The following is a 19,310-nucleotide window of genomic DNA, read 5'->3' as shown; positions in this document are numbered from 1 at the left end:
GATATTCACAAGGCACAACTTAAAGATTACTGATTTAAAGAATATGATTTCAGAGTTTTTAAACAAGGTCAAATTTTTATTTCCTTTGTTTGTAACAAGGAAAATAATTAGATTTTGAGTGTTTCACTACCCACTCCCACCTGTTTCAGTAGACAATTCATTCGCTGGGAATGACTTTCTACTCCTGTTCTCTGCACAACCAATCCTGACCCACTTTGCCAACAAAACTTTGCAACTCAGGAAGCCTCTGTTGACCATGACCCGCAACCACTCTGCATGGACTTCTTCGTGTGCTCCCAGAACAACCTGTACACACCTCCATCCATTAGGACACATACAGTCATAATTATAATTACAAATGTATATGTTTAGCATTACCACAAGACTTTTCACCTCTAGAAGGCAGTAACTGTGTGTATCTGCAACCCTCAGTTCACAGCTGGTGCTCAGAAAATGCCTGTTCATTGAAACTTGTTCTTCTCATGATAAGTCTAAATGCAATTTGCAGTGCAAAATCTAATTTTTCTAATTCTGCCTTCTGGTTTGGAGATACAGAGACCAATTCAAATTCCTCTTTCTCATGAGAGCTCCTCAAATACTGAAAACGACATACCATATCCTTAACATGTATATGAATCACCTGTGAATATTGTTAAAATGTAAATTCTGATTTGGAAGGTCTGGGGTGGGTCCCTGAGATTCTGCATTTCTAACAAGCTCCCAGGTGGCTGATGCTGGGGTCCCACAGACACTTTTGGAGTAAGTGGCATTCAGAGTGGCTTCTGAATCTATCTGCAGGCCTTATGCTTTCCAGGAAAACCAGCATAATCTGCTTTAGCTGGTACTTGTAAATCTGTTTCCAGAGTCTGCTTATCTAGTTCTTTTCAATTACCCTAAGAAGACATGGAGGTGGAATGTAGACAAACACAGTTTATTTATTTTCCTTGATTTCCAAAGTCAATAAAAGTGAATCCATTGAACTAAATCTAACAGAAGCATCACAGTCATGGTTTCACTGAAGTTTAATAAAAAACACATCTGAAAGAACTGTCCAGACACAATTTGGACTGTGATGCATAGAACTCCATGTGACAATTAATAGTATCATGAGTCAAATGACATAATTTAAATTAGTATTCTCAATTATACTTAAAAAGGAGTGATTAGTCATTTCAGGCTGAGAAGCACAGATGTAACATAATACACATACCAATATGTTAATACAGAAAAACTACTGTAAAGTGAAACTAACAGGCTATTTGAATTTTCTATAAAATCTAATAACTGAGTGGTTAATAAGTGCCAGGCATTGTTCAAAGATCTTCACGTGGATGATTATTAATTAATTTAATACCTATAATCTCTATTGAGGTAAGTGAAGTAGGCATTGTTGGTCTCATTTTGCATTTAATATTTAACATATACTAATAAGTATGAATTAGGCTGCATTTTGCAGAAGAGAAAACTTAGGTGCAGAAAGGGTAAGGAATCTGCTCCAAGTTACACAGATCTATGTGAATGAAATTATGGTGGCTGGCCTAGGTGATCTGATTCTAGGGTGCATCCTTGAGTTGCTATTTTCACAGCCTCCCAGGGCCACAGCCACACCACAGCAGGGCTCACCCCCGTCGGCATACTAGTATTCTTCTAACTCCCACTGTTAACACTTGAGAGATTTGATATTTTATTCGAAATATCTGTAGATACCTATCTATCAACACTATGTAAATTTATATTCACTTAGAGTCATTTAGTCTCAGGTCGCCTAAATCCAGCCTTGGTCTGGTAAGAGAAATATTAGCATCTCTATTATTTGAGGCCCGAATAAAATAAAACACCTGAAAATACCATTGTGCTTAATGAAAAAACTTCCTCTTTCAGAAAGCTCCCCAAACAATCAAATATACTTTAAAATTTTAGAACAATGATTACATATACCCTATTTTACCTCAAGGATGAAAAATACACTAAGCTGTGGAGAATTATATACTGTTATTTTATTGCCTGTAAGATAAACCTTATCACACAAGAATATAGCATTTTCCTTTACCCAACAGTGTAGTCAACAATATATTCACTATTATTAATAACAACTTATTTTAATCTTCCCAATGTCTGAGAAAAAACTGAACACATAAACATGTTTGCTAACATTGTTCTATATATGTGTGCATGTATAGAATATTGAGTGACTCACAAATTGACACAAGACAGAATCTCATGACCTCTCAAAATGAAAATCTCATAATACAAATAATATATTTAGAAATGTGATCAAAATCCACTAGTAAAGGCATTATAGTGTATGCAAAAGGATCTGGACTATCCACTCAACTTATTAAAATTCATGAGACTTTAAAAACATCACCCAGCCAAAGAGGGGTATAAACAGAAAAAATCTATTTCACAGAAATAAGAAGCGTATTACAATTAACTCCAAAAATTATTTTCTTCTATACAGGTCTAAAATTTTTTACCCCTTATATCAGGGTCATTTTGGAGAGGGTTTACTATAGATTACTCTGATGTAGTTTATTTCTCAGTAAGCTAACTATAAAATGATTTTGCACATGCCTTCCTAGTCCTTCCCCTAAATGACTGGTTGCAGCCACAGTGCATGTGTGTACATAAACAAGCAAGGGAAATTCACATCTATCTGTGGAAAAAACTGCATTAGCATCCTTAACGAATAAGAGGATGTTACCATCTGATGGAAGATACCTGAGCAAGCAACAGGGATAACGGTCCTCTTGAGTTTCACGTGCAGGAAAACATTCTAGATTTGTCTGAAAGAGTCTATACCATTGAACTGTCAGTGATGTCATGTTTTACATATTTGGAACGATTTTTTAAGTGATTTGGAAAATCAGTGCAATCACTGCAACAAATGCTTGGAAAGGCAGGACAGAAGAAGCTATTGAGTTTTAAACCACATCCCCTTACATGGCTCACTGGACACAGGGCCATCATCACGGTAACAGATAATGTGTTCCTGGCCCTGCAACGGCACTCGGCATGGAGATGGTCTACCAGCCATGCCTTACAAACCCAGCCCGCACTGTACCCTCCACCAAAGGCCACTCCATTTGTTCATTTGAAAATACACCAGAGATTTGCCTGCTTTCCAACTCCGATTTTAAATCACATTTCCTTCGTTTAAAATATTTGCAGATATTTTAAATCATGAATAAAAGTAAATAGAGGTAGACTGGATCTGAAAATGATAGAGGGGACTAAAAATTTTGAACAATTTCATAGCAGACTATTCTCACTGAAAAGAAATCTTATACTCATTTTGCAGAACACTTCTAAGGCAGGTAAGTCATTGATAACACATGATTCTAAATCTTTATAGCTTGAAAAAGTTATTTACTTATATCATCTCATTTAAATCTCCCTGCAGGCATTATTCCCATTTCTCAGATAAAGAATCTGAGGCATAGACACAGTGACTTCTCCAAGTTTAAAAAACAAATACATGAACCTAGATACTTGAATTCAGATCTTTTGAATCATTATGTTGGCTTTCACTTGCCAAACACCTCTTTACAGACTAATCTAGGAAGATGTTTTGGGAACTTTTATTATGTAAACACACGTTGATGGGATATTTGGTTCAAAAGAAAGAAAATACGTGTTTCGGCCTTTGACTTGATATTCAGAAAATTACAGAATGTAATAAATTAATCTGTGAACTAATATTTGCTTTCCAGATTTTTAAGTGTTTCAAATTTATTGCAAACAATGAAGTTTGGTGTGTGTGCACATGTGTGTGGGAAAAGTGTAAGAAACAAAGAGATCCAGGTTTTTAGCACATCTCTCAAATTACTACTCTATTGGCTGTTGCTTACAGAATATGAACTTACATATTCCTATATTCTTGGTAAATATCTAACCATAAAATTTAAATATAATAAAACATTTCTGTTTTGTAGGATTCTCCATCCAACGCATTCAGTAGTGACTGATCCTAGTCTGATACCTACCTGCCACTAACAAAAGGGATCAAAACTGTTTGAAAAAATGAGGAATATATAAGCATTTTCTCATCATTTAATAAAACAATTTTTAAAAGAAAATTATGTTCACACTACAGGAAAATTGGTACTTTGTTACAGCAGCAAAACAACAGTGGTATGTACAAAAGTCAGTGACTAGTAATACACTAATTCCTTATTTGGGCTCCAAATACCTGAATTTAAAACCGGGAGTTGAATTTCTGAGCAAAACTAGATGCAGTCTCTTTAGCAAAAATCTGCTGGAATTCTTTTATAATGTAATGTTGAGTGGACTTTTATAAGAAATACTCAGCAAACCTGAAAATATCTCCATGGAAGCATGCAAATTAAAGTTTGTAAAATAGGTAAATGTAATGATTTTATTTTTTAGCAATTTTACCAATCTGCATATTTACATTGGAAAGAAAATTCTAAAAATGGAAGGATATGGCATTGTGGATAAAGTATAAAGATTTTTATTATGCTTAGTATGATCAAAGAGGAAGAGAAGGTTTGACTACTTAAACACATTTAGCAATTCACATCTCTGAGCGTTCACTATTTAGATAAACCATTCCTTAGGAATATTTTAAAGAGCCATTCTCATTTCATGATCACATTCCAAAGTGATATTCATTAATTTAAATTCTTGTGAAACTCACAATTTTTCATCTTATTCACTTATTTTAACATATTACCCAATGTCCATAAAATAACTCAGAATCCCCATTGGGGTATTTAAGAAGATTATTATAATGAAATTAATCATGTTGACTATTTTGCCTACAGTTATAGAAAAGAATAGCCATAGGCATTTGTTAAAAACAATAGTCAAGTGACTGAATTTACATTATTCTGCATTCTACTCAGGTAATCAATCATTTTGGGAATGGATAGGAAAAGCAACTTCCAAACTGTACCAATTAAAACATTTTTTTGACTATCTGAAACTTTACATTGTATAGGATGTTGTCCACCAAAAAAACATTCAATCTTACCTATGTCAAAAATCTCTTTTATTCAAGGGCAATATACATTATGTTAAGCAGTAGTCGGATTAAAAGAAAATCTAATATTTAATTACTATTTGTCATAAACTTAAGCCCAAAGTGCATTTTTGTGTTGAGACTTGTAAATGCTAACTCACTTAATGCATGGTGAGATATAAGCTCTAAAGCACTCAAGAATTTTTAGAAAACAATGACTTTTCTTTCTTTTGAAATGTTTCAAACAATGGACTATTTTTCACATTAACAGGTATTAAAACATTTCTGTCATAGATTATTAAAGTAACATAATCATTATGTTGCAGGCTCATTAGGACTTAAAAATATTTTGCAATATTTAGTTTGTGTCAAACTTGTTTTGATTTTTTAAGTTTCATAATTGGCTCACTATAGTTTCATCTAAATATAACTAGTCATCACTCATCACATACTTATTTTTAATAAAAAATATAGGATTTGAAAGGAAGAAACAAAATGGACACCAGAGAGGCAGAAAACAATAGAAATGAACTCTTTCACCATCAGAAGTCTGAGAGGTCAGCATGTGAATGTAGTCAACCTTCACACTTTGTGATATTTTCACTGCACAGTCTTGTTTCTCTGACTCACCTGAGGTGGGGCAGGGACATGGGACAAGCATCATGATTAAATTTCCCTGCCTATGAAGAGAATTGCCAAGATATAACCAGTACAGTAAGAACAGGAGGGATTCCATCTTACAGTTAAGATTCCATTTTTAAAAACAGGGACTTAGGAGATAAGACTGCTAACATACACTTTGTTATCCAGCCAACAACCTATCCTAATGCAGGGCAAGCAGTCCTAACTGGTATGTCCCCAGTGCTTCAGGGAAACCACTATGTTGGAGAAGAACAGGATCAATAAATTCCTTGTGTTAAGTTTATCTTACAGAATTATCTAGAGGACTGACTGCATAATGTCTCTCACTGGAGAAAGACACCATGAGACTACATGTCAATACAACCCCACCCTCCCCTTGGCCTCATTCCTGAAAGTCTTAAAAGACAGAATCCTAAGCCCTTAAGTGTACCTCCTTGGAGGTTGCCCACACTTGCCTTTCTTCGAGTGTGTACTTTCTTCTTTAAATAAAGACTTCTTACTGCTCTACTTACTGTTATGTTCTTCTATTGGTAAGTACCTTTGTTATTTCATTATTTCATTCTATTTGCTAGACTTAAGCACAAGTCTTCATTCTCTCTGTCCTACTTCAGACAAGTAGGGAGGGGCTACTGAATCTCTGATTTGGGCTCACAAGTTTCCGTCACCTGGGTGACCTGGACAAGACTACAATAGATAGAAACTACAGTTTTGATAGAAACTGTCCCAGGCAAGTCAGAGTGAGTGGGAGCTAAAGGCATGGAAACCATATCAGGAGATTTTTTTTTTCCCACTCTATTTGCTTAATTCATGGTGTAATATTTGGGTACAGTTTCTCCTATTTTGGATCTATACTCCAGACAAAAGACATATAGTAACTTGAAATGTTGTATTTAAAGAAGTTCTAGTATTCTATCATCATTACAGTATTTACTTAATCCTTTCCTCTTTTCAGGTTTCAGCAGTTTTATTAGGAGATTTTAATTTTCTGTGAAATATGTAAGAGGTTGGGGAAGGGGCCAAGTTCACTTTGCAAGGTAAGCATTTTACACTAAGAAAAGGCACACGGCGGGGTGGGCAGGGTACAGGCCAGTGTTTGCATCCCTTTTCCCATCACCTGTTGTGTTGCTCTCACCTCTTTGCTCTCTCAGACACAAACACAAAGACAAGAAACCGAACAGCAAGATCAACCTCCAGCCAGCCACACCCAAGCCCTCTCCCTTGCCCCAGGCTGCGCCAGGGCTGGGCTGGGCCAAAGTTCAATATCTGCCTTTCTGACAGTGACTCACCCAGATGTTTCCGTCTTGATGATAGGGTTTCCAATTCCTCCCAGTGTCGCTGTAGAGCATGCGGTACTGGGTGACCCAGTCCGAGCTGCTGTACCTCCCTTGGGTTGCAACGGCACTGATCTGCTTCCGATTGCCGAAGTCAACCTGAAGCCATTGGTAATGGTCACTGTCAGATGGGGACCATCCCCCAGCACCTGAAGAAGGTAAAGGCAAGAGGGGAAAAAATGGTATTTAAGACTGAACTTGTACAACTGATAATGGAGTATTCTACATCTTTTAATTGGCCTTGGTAGTGTTATATTTCACAGATACATTATGAACTGTCCTTTATAGATGCCATTGAGACTTCAACTAATATTCTTCCAGCTGGGTAACATTGACACTCTAACCTCTTTATGGTGTAATTATGTGCTCATTTTCTCCTGAGCAAATGTCTTCATAATTTCTCAATTAGATCTTATTAGTACATGTCAAAGTCTAATTGGCTGAGGGTTGATCAATTTACCATGAATTTTTCAACTAAAAATCACTAGAAAAAAAACATGAACAATCTATTAATTTTTCATGTAAAGTTTTACATTTTGGTAGATTATAAATGAAACAAAAAGCAATTATATAAAATTCTAAAATATATTTTGCCTTAAAAAGTTCAAAATTCAAAGAATACTAGCACTTCTTAAGATGAGGCCTGTTCTTATTTTAAGCCCTTATACTCATGAAAACTAATGTATATAGTCAACCAGACAATGTGCTTACTAATATAAGAAATATACAACCAATGTCTTATGATAACCACATTTCTAGGAAATAATTTGAATTATTAATAAAGAAAAACTTGTTTGGGTAAAATATAATGGTTGGCAAATAGAATGCAAAGACATTATTATAAAAATAGCACTAATATAGAACAAAAATACTCAATTATAGTACTATGTTAGATGATTATGGATGAACTAAATACAGAAAATATGGCATAATGCTTAGCACTGATGCAATATAATTTTTTAAGTGAGTTTGGCTACAAATTGGAGTAAATAATAGAAAAATACTCAATAAATTCTACAACATACAGTATTTCAAATATATGCATCACTTTCAAAAAAGGAATTTAAAGCCTGGCAATAAAATAACTTATTCTATGATTATGATAATAGAAATCATTTTGTAAATCACCTATTTATCATTCATTTAATGATGTTTATATGGTTTGTTTCTGCTTTCAGCTATGATAGAATAACTTTCCCACCATAAAAAAAATTACAAAACTGATAAAATGTATAAATTACTCTTTTTAGGGGTTAGACAACAGATAATGCAAGGCCCTGATCTATGAGAGAGAATAAACAAATGAGGTAAGTGCTGAGAACTTCCTGGCTTTCTGCCTGATTCACTTGCTGGGTCATGGCACATGGAAGAGGATCCCAAACACAGGAGAACAGCATCCCTGAGATGGAGACAGATAGACCAGGATCAAAGTTCCTAAAGAAGCTGGAATTGGTAGGATGGAATTTCTGAGAGGAAACAGCTGTGCGAAGAGCTCTGGACATCTGCACAGGCTCACCAGTGAATCTTCTGGAGCCCAGCCTCTGAATGAATGCTAAGACCAGAATGCCACAAGACCAGATGAGGAAAGTTCTGAAGCGAACAGCAACCAGAGGATGCACAGGGCTGGGAGTGCTGGGATTTCAGACTAGACAAGATTGAAAGAACATGTTGAATAACTTCAGGCATTCAGTAGCAACCTCAGGAAGGGATTAGAATAACTTAGTCCCAACATAAGGGCTACTCTGGACACCTCTGAACAAAGGTTGGTAACAAGCCTGAAAAATATCAGTCTGATCCACAAATAAATTAACTCCTTGCTCAAACAAAACTCAATACTGTATTAAAGGAAGGCCATGAAAATTTAGAAACTCCACAACATAGAACCCATAAGGTCCAGTATAAATTTTTTAAAAATACTAGACATATGGGGAAGTAGGAAAATGTAATGCATAACCAGGGAGAAGTCAGTCAATAGAAGCAGACTTAAAAGTGACAGAGATGAAGACATTGGCAGACTAGGACTTTAAAACAGATTATACATTAGTTCCATTGTTTGAGAAACAATATATAAATATTGAAGGAATAAACATGAAATCTTAATGAAGAAAAGAAATGAGAGAGCAAAAAGGAAGTTTTTGAACTAAAACTTGCATCTGAAATAAAACATTTAATGGATGGGCTCATTAACAGATTAGAAAAGAGAAAGAAACATTAGCGTACAGAACACAGGGCCATATTAACAATTCAGGTTGGAGCTCAGAGGGAAAGGGGGCTTAAAAATAAATAGTACTCCAGGAGTCTGTAGGATAATAAGTGTTCCAGGTTACACACTGGAGTACTAAAAGCAGAGAAAAATGATAAGAGCAGTACTAAGCAGAAAAAAAATTAATTTGAAGAAATAATGGTTGAAAAATATAAACCCAGATAGCTGTGAAATTCACTGAACCCCAAGCTGGATAAATACAAAGAAAAATCACCAACGTTTGTCATAATCAATTGGTAAAAATCAATGATAAGGAGAAACATCTTAAAAGTAGCCACAGGGCAATAATATCTTAGCAAAAACAATGCAAACTGAAGACAATGGAACAATGTATCTGATGTGATGAAAAGGAAAGAAATAGAAAGCTGTCAACTTTAAATTCTATATCCAGCAAAAATATCCTTTAAACATGAAAGTAACATAACGATATTGAGAACAAAAGGTGAGAGAATTTATCACCAATAGGTAGGTACTATAAGAAATGTACATTTTTGAGTTTCAAGAAAATTTATCATTTTGACATTCATGTCTGTACAAAGAAATGGATCCTGAGAATGGTAAACATGTCGGTAAACATAAAATATGTGTTCATGTTTTTAAATTCCTTTAGAAGATTATTCAGTGTTTAAAACAAAAGCAGCAACAATGAATTAGAGGGTTTATAACAGATGAAGAAAAATATATGACTACAATAACACATAGGAAAGGAGGCAAGGAAAATATAGGTACTGAGCAAGTTCCTTATATTACATATGAGGGGATATAATATTACTTGAAGGTAGTAAACGGCATGCAGCAGCCACAGAAATTATATAAACGAGAGTGTAGCATGTTCCAATAAAATTGGGAAAGTAGTTCTTCCCTTTTAAGTTTCCGCAAGTTCACTTCCAACACCACCTGCAGTGGATGCTGTCTTGTGCCATTCAAGACGTCCTTTATAAATGGAGGATTTACTCCCTCAGCTATTTAGAATCTGCTAGAAGACAGTAGCTATAATTTCTCTTCAGGAATTTCCCAAGTGGAAAAGAGGCACCTTACCCGAAGTCACACCCCTTCCTGGGGTTTCACAGATGCAATGACTGGTTGACCAGGGATTTTAAAGTCCAGTCCCCTCATCCCAACTTGGAGAACTCTGGAAGGTCATCACAGACTCAGAGCTCCCTGCAGAATGGTTTGAAGCCTCCATTGAGACTACACTGCATCTCAACTTTTCTCCCTCCGCCTATTTCAACTTCATTCCCTTCCCTCCACAGGTCTCCATCCACAAAGCACTACCTAATAGAATTCCCACATGCTAGTCTCCTTCTCAAACTTCACGTTCAGCGGAATCCAGTCTGCAGCACCTCCTTGGGACCACTTCCCTTGTAATCTGCCCACTGGCTGTATGAGTTAAGTCTTTCTGTTTTGTACTTCTTGTGTTCTTCAGATGTTCTCCCCTTCACTGTAGTATCTAATTATCCATAGTGCCATATGTCATTCATATGCCTAGTTTATCTGGAATGATGTAGAATTATGGAGGTGCTGAAGATGAATTCTGAGATTAAAGGTACCCAGTGATCAAGGTTTCTATTTTCTTACCTCTTTGATATATCTTTCAAAACTTAGGAGAAATTCTGTATATATTGTGTATTAAGTTCTATTTGTTACTAAAACCAACAAGGTGAGTTGGTCATTGAAGTAAACAAGCAATTATTACAGTGATGACAGGAAAATATGTACAATTGACTGGTGGAATTTAGAACATTTCCCCAAACTAGTCCTGCAAAAAGATTGCAGAATAAATTTTCTTAAATTACCTAATTTTTACCATTACAATTTTTTAGTAAGGATACGATTAACATACAACCATTTAATCCCATTACTCTCATACTTTAAAAAATTGTCAACTTTAAGGGAAGCAAAAATCTAAAAGAAGGGAAAACAACATGAGTTAAAATGTATTCCTTGGCAGAAATTTATTTGGAGAGAATAGTGATTAACCTCCAGGGGTGGACAAATGTCAGGCTTTCATGGAACATGGTAGAAAGATCGATGAAAAGTTTCCTTTTTCTCTTTGATCTATCAGGCAATGTAATTTGGGGAAGTTGATTACTTTGTTCATTTGGCTGGTGAAATGCATGACCTCTATTGATCCAAGGATTAAGAAGGATAACTCTTTCATCACAAAAACCTCAGGAAAATGGTATATAAGAGAGCAGAGATGCTCCCCAATATATTGTGGAGTGCATATGAGGGCAAATGTGTAACCAATTGATACTGTCTAGCTCAAAGGAAAAAAAACAAAAAACAAAGAGTTTGAAGAGGAGATAAAAGAGGTGGAGATATTAAATAGTCATTAAGTCCTAGTTTCTGAGAAAATAATTTTTATCTGGAAAAGAGCCAAAAATATCTAGGAGATAAGTAGTAAATTATTAGTGACTTGAAAGATGCATACTTGTACAGGACTTAACTGTTCCCTATGCAGTAAGGATGCTGTTCCCCATCCCCTTTCTCCCGTCTCTTCCTCAGTCTTTCTCACTCCCTCTCTCCCCATCTACTTTACTCTGTCTGTCCCTCCCTCTCTCCTTTTTATTTTCCTTCACATACACACATCCCAACCCCTAAGTGTGTGTGTGTTTCCTAAATGTTCATCCTACTGGAATTACCTAAGGGATAAATCATACTAGAGAACCGGGACAAACGGATGAAACTAGCACTCTAAATTTAGTTATAGCTTATAACTCGATAGCGATTTCTGCTTTCTGCCTTGTAATTTGTGGATTAGTACTTGTGAGAGAAAAGAGAAGCTTAGTGGGTGGTTCAAGAGAGGGCATGGAGTTTATTTTCCAGTGATAAATGACTCCTATATAAGCATGATGCCCAAATGGGTGTTTGGAACACCACCAGAGACTATAAGCCTTGATTTTAATTTAAAAGAAGAAGGTAGAAAGAAATTTCAATTAAATCTAGAATCACGTTTAATAGCTGGTTGATAAATATGTACCATATGAAAAGAATAAATAGCAAAGGAGACTTTCTGGCAAGATAGCATTAAGAGTTCAGGCTTGGAGGTCTCCTTCTGCTCTAAATACATATATTATTTTTAGATGATAGATACAGAGAAAATTGAGAAGCCAAATTCAGGATCAAAAACAAGATAAGCATTTCCATGCATGAAAAATGCAACCAATATGCAATGCACAGAGTAAGACTAAAGCTGAGGTCTGCTGGAGTTGGGGTCTGAGAGCAGAGGCCCTGGGGCATTTGGTTCCTGGGGAAGGTTGGTGAAAAGAGCCTGAAAAGAGCTGGTCACTGAAGTGGAGATACAGCATCTGAGACTGTGCCAGAGGAGCAGCAGCAGGCATAGCTGAGCTGAGGGGAAGGCACCCACTGGCTGGGTGACTGGTCCTGTGATTCCCTAAGAACCCTGCCAGGCAAAGGCACAGGGTCATCATGTAAACGTGGTTCTGGATCAGGGATCTGGGAAGCTGAGTATAGTCACAAAACTATAGAGTGGAAAAGGAGGAGAGAGACAGACAGACAGACAGACACTGACTGTCAAGAGTGTCCAAAGCAAAAGTTCAAATCACCTAAAACTTCTGTGCCATAAGTCGGCAAACAAAGTCAAAAGTTCAATGTAAATTAATTCCAGAGGTAATAGTAATTGAGAGCCAGTGGAAATAAATATGTTTTAGGTTCTCAAAATTATAAAATAAGTAATACCATCCATTAAAAATAACAGTAATAATCAGATACAACAGAGAGAAATAAGATATCAACAGACAAATAGTAAAAGAACCAAAAACTGATCTTAGGAATAAAAAGTGTAGTCATTGACAGGGAAAAACAACAACAACAAAAAAAAAACTCATCAGAGGGAAACCACAAATTGCATATTATCTCAGAAAGAATCAGTTAGCTGAAAGGTGGTTCTGAAGGATTCATATAGAAATCAACATAGAAAATACAAAATATGTTAGTGTTTCCAACCAAGATGGAGTAACAGGAATGAATTAACTTTTCTACCTAAAATGAAGAAAAAGCAGACAAAACAGATGGAACAGCAGTTTGCAGGACATAAAATAATCTGAGGCAGCAAAGGGCTGTGATCCCTAAGACACAGGACAACTGGAGGGAGTCCTTCTTCCCCAGCTTCCTATCCAGAGAGTTTCCAAGGCTGAGACAGGAAAGAACCACACAGAACCCGGCAGAACCCCTGAGTTGGGAAGAATGAGGTATAAACAAGGAGCCACCTAGGGGGGCAGCTCTCAGAGCAGCAGGGGGCCCCTTGAGTCTGCAGCTGAGCAGATGTGCATCTACATATGAAGGCCTACCTGCAGCTGGGCAAGGGCAAGGAGTTCTCTGAATGGAGGAAGCCGCTCACACATTGCACTACTTACCCTATGATAGATCACACCATCTCCCTCCTAAATATTTTTCCAAGAGAAAATGCGAGCACATGAATGTCTCTACATGATGTTCATAGCAGCTTTATTTTTAATAGTCCAAAGCTGAAACAAGCCAAATGTCCATTGACAGAGGGACAGAGAAACACACTATGTAATGTATATCCATATATGGTGGAATACTAGTCAGCAACAAAAAGGAATGGACATTGATACACACATGATCAGTCTTAAAATAATAATGCTGAATGAAAGGATGCAGGGAAATGAAAGTGCATACTGTACAATTCCATTTATACAAAGTCCTAGGAAATGCAAACTGATACATAGGAATAAAAGCAGATCAATCATTGCTTGAGGATGAGGGACAAGGAGGGGACAAGAAAGGGATCGCAAAGTGGCAAAAGAAAACATCTTGGGGTGATGGATATATTCATTATCTTGACTGTGGTGATATTCCATGGGTGTATAAATACATAAAGATGCTCAATCAGTACAATTTAAATATGAACATATTAGTGTACATTACTGATGTATCAATAAGCTGTTAAAATTTGTGAGAGTAAATAGACATGGAGAATAAAGAGGGAATTTAAATGATGAGTCTAAGAAGTTTTAGACTAAAACAAGATTACAAACATTTGAATGATTGACTTTTTTTTCAAAACTGGGGGAAAAACGACAACAAAAAAACAGAACATGACTCCACGAATGAAAAAGGCCCTCTGGACACTGAAAAGCATAAGTAATGTGATCTGATTCATATGAGGTACAAATGAAAGATCTAAAATAATAAGATAAAGGAAATGTGGCATTTCAAAAAAGGAAAGTTTGAGCAAACAATCAAGAATGTCTCATTGATAAAGAAAATATAATTGGCAGCATAGGAGGTGCTTGCTCATTAGCTCTGGGTTTTTTTACAGTGGGATGCAAGCAGCTAGAAGGCGTGGCATGTGACACACCTACAAGCAGTGGCCTGAGCTTCCGCCACGTATAGATGTTGATAGATGGGACGCAGCCAGAAAAGACAGCCATGGACATTAATTAATGTCTGCCATGCATTAGAGAAGAAAAAATGGCAGTGCCACTGCCCCTCCTAAGAGGGGATAAATTAGCGCCTATATAAGAGAATGTTAAAATGAAAGAGTATCAAAGTACATTTTGAAACAAAACAGAAGAAAGAAGACATGACTTTATTAGATGACAAGCGGGCAGACCTTCCTTCCAGTCTCCCATTTCTACCTTCCCTATAAGGCAGCAGCGTTCACTTCTGTCTGGGAGTTGGACCAGTAACTGAGTACAGGGAATGACCTCCTGAGACAAGTTAGGACATAGTCATGATTTTTTGAAAATTCAGATGATATCCCAAAGGTCTGGGATTATTCACAAATGTGACCTAGTTTCCCTGAACATTTATCAAAGAGCTGTCATGAAATTAAAGATAGCCCCCTAGTTTTGTTTTTCATTTTTTTCTTTTTTTAACAAGGGACTTGGTAAATCTAGAAAAATATAAACAAACCTCTTTTTCAAAATCTGGTGTGTGGGTTATGAAGATTTAGAATAAAAGAGAAATGGGTGGTTGCTGATTCTCTAGGCGGTGCTGGGGTTAAGGACTTCCTCTCTTGATCATGTTCTTTTTCAACAGAATACAATAAATTCCACAGATGTATCTCCAACTTCATCTTAGCAAAGCACTTGGCAGTATCTCAGATAAGTATAAAATGGTAAAATATGGTCTGGGAGGTAATGGTTTTAGGTAAATTTAAAAATGGTTAATAATCATGGCCCAAATATGCTGATTAATGACTATGTGAGAGCTCCCTAATGATGTGGGCTTTCATCCTGTATACTGTCATTTTTAATATATTTATTATCTAAGGCATGGAAGACATGCTTATGAAATTTGTCAATTACAGAAAGCTGGAAAAGAGACCTAATAGGATAACTAACTGAATTATGATGTAAAATGATTTTGACTGGCTGGAAAACTGAGCTTGTACTATCACAATTTGCTTTAATATCAATGATAAGTGAAGATGCCCATTATGAGCAAATACACTACCAACTTCATTGTTAAATGTACACAGCACTCAGAAATAATGATGTGATCTTAATTTACTTTATGAAAAATATAGTGTCAAAATTAAGGCATCTATTCTATATTTTCAGTATTATATTCAAAACATTTTGATACATTTTTATTAAGGGTTTACACATAAATAGAAAAATAAGCAAATCACAAGCATATAGTATTAGGAATGATCAAAAAATGAACATAAGTGTAATCACCACACAGATCTCTAAAGAAATCATTGCCAGCAACCCATAAGTTCTCATTGTGTTCTTTTCTGAGTATGATCAGCTATCCCCTCCCCAATGAATTGCCCCAGAAATTTATCCATGAAGTTGTGTATAGCAGTATACACAGGTTATAGATTGCTCATTTTCTTTGCTGCCTAATACTCACTGCATAATATGTACCTCCTAATTTATCCATTCTAGTACTGAACATGTGGCTATCTCCAGTTTGGAACTGTTATGAATAATGCTGCCATCAACATTCTTGTTCATATTTGTAAGCACCTATTTGTGCATTTCTGTTGGGTATATGCCCAGGAGTGGAATTTTGAGTCCAAAAGTTTCAGTATTTTAAAATTCAGTCAATTTCACCAACAATTTCCCAAAGTTGTTGAACTGATTTTTACCCCCACCCCCTGTCCCAGTAGTGTCAGGGGTTTCTGTTGTTCCACATCCTTGCCAAAATGCGGTGTTATCTTTTACTTTTTAAAATTTACTTTACACATTCTAACACACTGCAGGTTTCATTTTCATTTTCCTGATAGCTATGCTTATTCTGTTGATACTACAACTTATTATAAAACTATTGTAAATCAACACATAAGTGTTATGGGTGCAAAGATAGACAAGTTGACCAGATAAACAAAATATAGGGTCCTGAAACTATTGTAAGTCAACACGTAAGTGTTATGGGTGCAAAGATAGACAATTTGACCAGATAAACAAAATGCAGGGTCCTGAAACAGAACCACAGGCTCTGTAGAAGGCATACAGGTAGCAAGCAGCACTTCCGTTATGACAGGCGTAGCTCAGGGAAAATGTACAGAAAGAAGGTATTTTTCCGATAATATATTCATGGTCAAGTGGATATCCACATGGGGAAAAGTGAAATGTGGTGCTCCCCTATACTGTACTCAAAACTCAAGTGAAAAATGCAGACATTTAATTGTGAAGGTAGAACACTAGGCTTCAAGAAGATGACATGGGACAATAACATCATACCCTTGGAGCTGGGAAAGGTTTCTTAAACAGGACTCAAAAAGCACCAGCTATATAGTAAAAGATGGATAATTTAGATTATGTTACTATTAGAAATTATTGTTTATCAAAGGAATTAATAAGAAAGTGGAATGGCCAATGACGGATTGAGGGATGGTATTTCCAAATAAATAATGAACAAAATACTTGTATCCAAAATGTCTGAACAAGTCCTATAAATCAATAAGAAACATTCAAAGAATCCAATAAAAAAAATGGGCAAGGAACCTTAACATGTAGTCCACCAAAAAGGACTATAAGCTATAAAATATATGAAAAGGTGCTCAACCTCATGGGATGGACATTTTAAGGAAGACAAAAGTGACATACAGATGGCCAACAGGCACATGACAAGATGTTCAACATCACTCATCATCAGGGAAATGCAAACCAAAACAATCTCACACCAGTCGGAATGGCCAGTAGCAAAACAATGAGAAATTTAAAAGTATTGGCGAGCATGTGGTGAAAAGGTGATACCTCGTGCACTGTTGGTGGCAATGTCCACTGGTACAGCCACTGTGGAAAAGAGTATGGAGGATCCTCTAAAAATTAAAAATGAAATGCTGTATAATCCAGCAATTCCACTTCTGGATATTTATCTGAAGAAAACAAACCAATTCAAAGTGATATATGCACCCCTATGTTCACTGCAGCATTATTACAATAGCCAAGATATGGAAACAACCTGTGTCCATCAAGAGATGAATGGATAAAGAACAGGTAGTACATATATACAATGGAATAGTATTCAGCCGTAAAAAGAAAGATATACTGCCATTTGTCAACATGGACGGATCTAAAGGTACTGTGCTAAGTGAAGTAAGACAGACAAAGACACATACCATATGATTTCCCTTTTATGTAGAACCTAAAAAAGCAAAACTAACAAAACAAAACAGAAACACACTCATGGATACAGGAGACATGCAGTCGGTTACCAGCGTGGAACAAGTTGGTTAGGGGGACAGGTAGAATTGGTGAAGGGGATCAAGAAGTACAAACTTCTAGTTATAAAATAAATAAGTCTTGAGGATGTAACATACGGCATAGGGAACACAGTTATAATATTGTGTCAACTTTATATGATGACAGATGGTAACTATTCTTATTGTGGATCATTTCATAATTTATGGAAATATTGAATCACTTGGATGTACACCTGAAACTAACAATATATTCTATGTCAATTATATTTCCAAAAGAAAGAAGAAAAGCTAAGAATGTGAGTAACTAGAGTGATGAGGGGACGTAATCTCATAGTATTGCTTGAAAGGGACAAAGATGCTTACGCTTTACAAGAGAAAAATCAAAGTGTGACTTAATTTCCATCTCCTACCATTTAAAATAATAGAGCTATGACATTTCTCAATGAGGTTGCAATAATACTGCACATTCCAAAAGTACACATGCTTTATGTTTATAGATTATGCAGCTTTATCTCATATTCTGAAATGAATTAGCTTCAACTAAGTGAAAAAAATTTGCTTAGTGACTGAATACTATCAGTTACATTTTTCTGTCCATAGATCACTCATTGCTACTATAAATTCTTTCCATTTTGGAATCTGACCAAGAAATAACACCTAATATCAGATTGATTTTAATAAAGTTGAAACAAATGTTTTTTGGGGAGAACAGAAGTATCCTTTCTAAATACGGTTATTCCTTCAAGAGTCAGCATACTCCACTAAGAAAATTTGCAGTGAGGTCTCTTTATAATGTTGATAATAGTCAGATATGAACTGCACCATTAAAAGCAGTAAATTCCTTTCAATTAGACCATAATTAAAAGTAAATCTATCTACTGAGGCCTGTTTATGCATCGATCACTTCAGAGGTAAATGACTATATCTGAGTTGTGAGAAACAGACTGACTGTAAGACAAGTTTAGTTTCACATATTACAAATACTCAAAAATATTTTCAAGAAATTTCAGGGGTCAATTATATTTTAACATCTTCAATTTAAGCATGCCAATTTGTTTTTTAAAAGGTCAAATGTAACCTTGAAATTATGCTGTAAGAGACAAGAAAAATGAAAGTGAGACACAGAGCCACACTGCTACATAGAACTACATCAGGTCAGGAGAGCAGGTGAAACAATGGAACCCAAAATTAGGTTTGATCAGCTTCCTGGTCCATTTAAAAGCCATAGTGTATTTTTATTATAAAGAGCAGGTCTTCACATGAGGTTAGCAGGGACCAGAGTAGAAAAGTGAACACTTGTACACAAGTCTAAAGCAAAATAATGATATTTAAGTTTGATTACAAAATCTCAAACATTTACATGTCCTATAATTTAAAAATGTTCTTACCAAACTGTGTAAATATGGTATTATTTTTTAAAATGTCCTAGCAATACTATGA

General features: G+C 35.9%; 1 protein-coding gene across 1 annotated transcript in view; it reads right to left on the bottom strand.

The window, feature by feature from the left end:
• Window positions 1-19,310, bottom strand: part of CNTNAP2 (contactin associated protein 2) — a 1,980,972-nt gene that overhangs the window by 1,337,387 nt on the left and 624,275 nt on the right. Inside the window, exon 5 of the mRNA XM_057504985.1 lies at window positions 6,913-7,106. Within this exon, the coding sequence (XP_057360968.1) occupies window positions 6,913-7,106 (194 nt within the window). The remainder of the gene's footprint in view (window positions 1-6,912; window positions 7,107-19,310) is intronic.

Source organism: Manis pentadactyla, chromosome 7 (assembly GCF_030020395.1).
Source record: "Manis pentadactyla isolate mManPen7 chromosome 7, mManPen7.hap1, whole genome shotgun sequence".
NCBI classification, from domain to species: domain Eukaryota; kingdom Metazoa; phylum Chordata; class Mammalia; order Pholidota; family Manidae; genus Manis; species Manis pentadactyla.
This window is presented reverse-complemented; position numbering and strand designations above follow the sequence as displayed.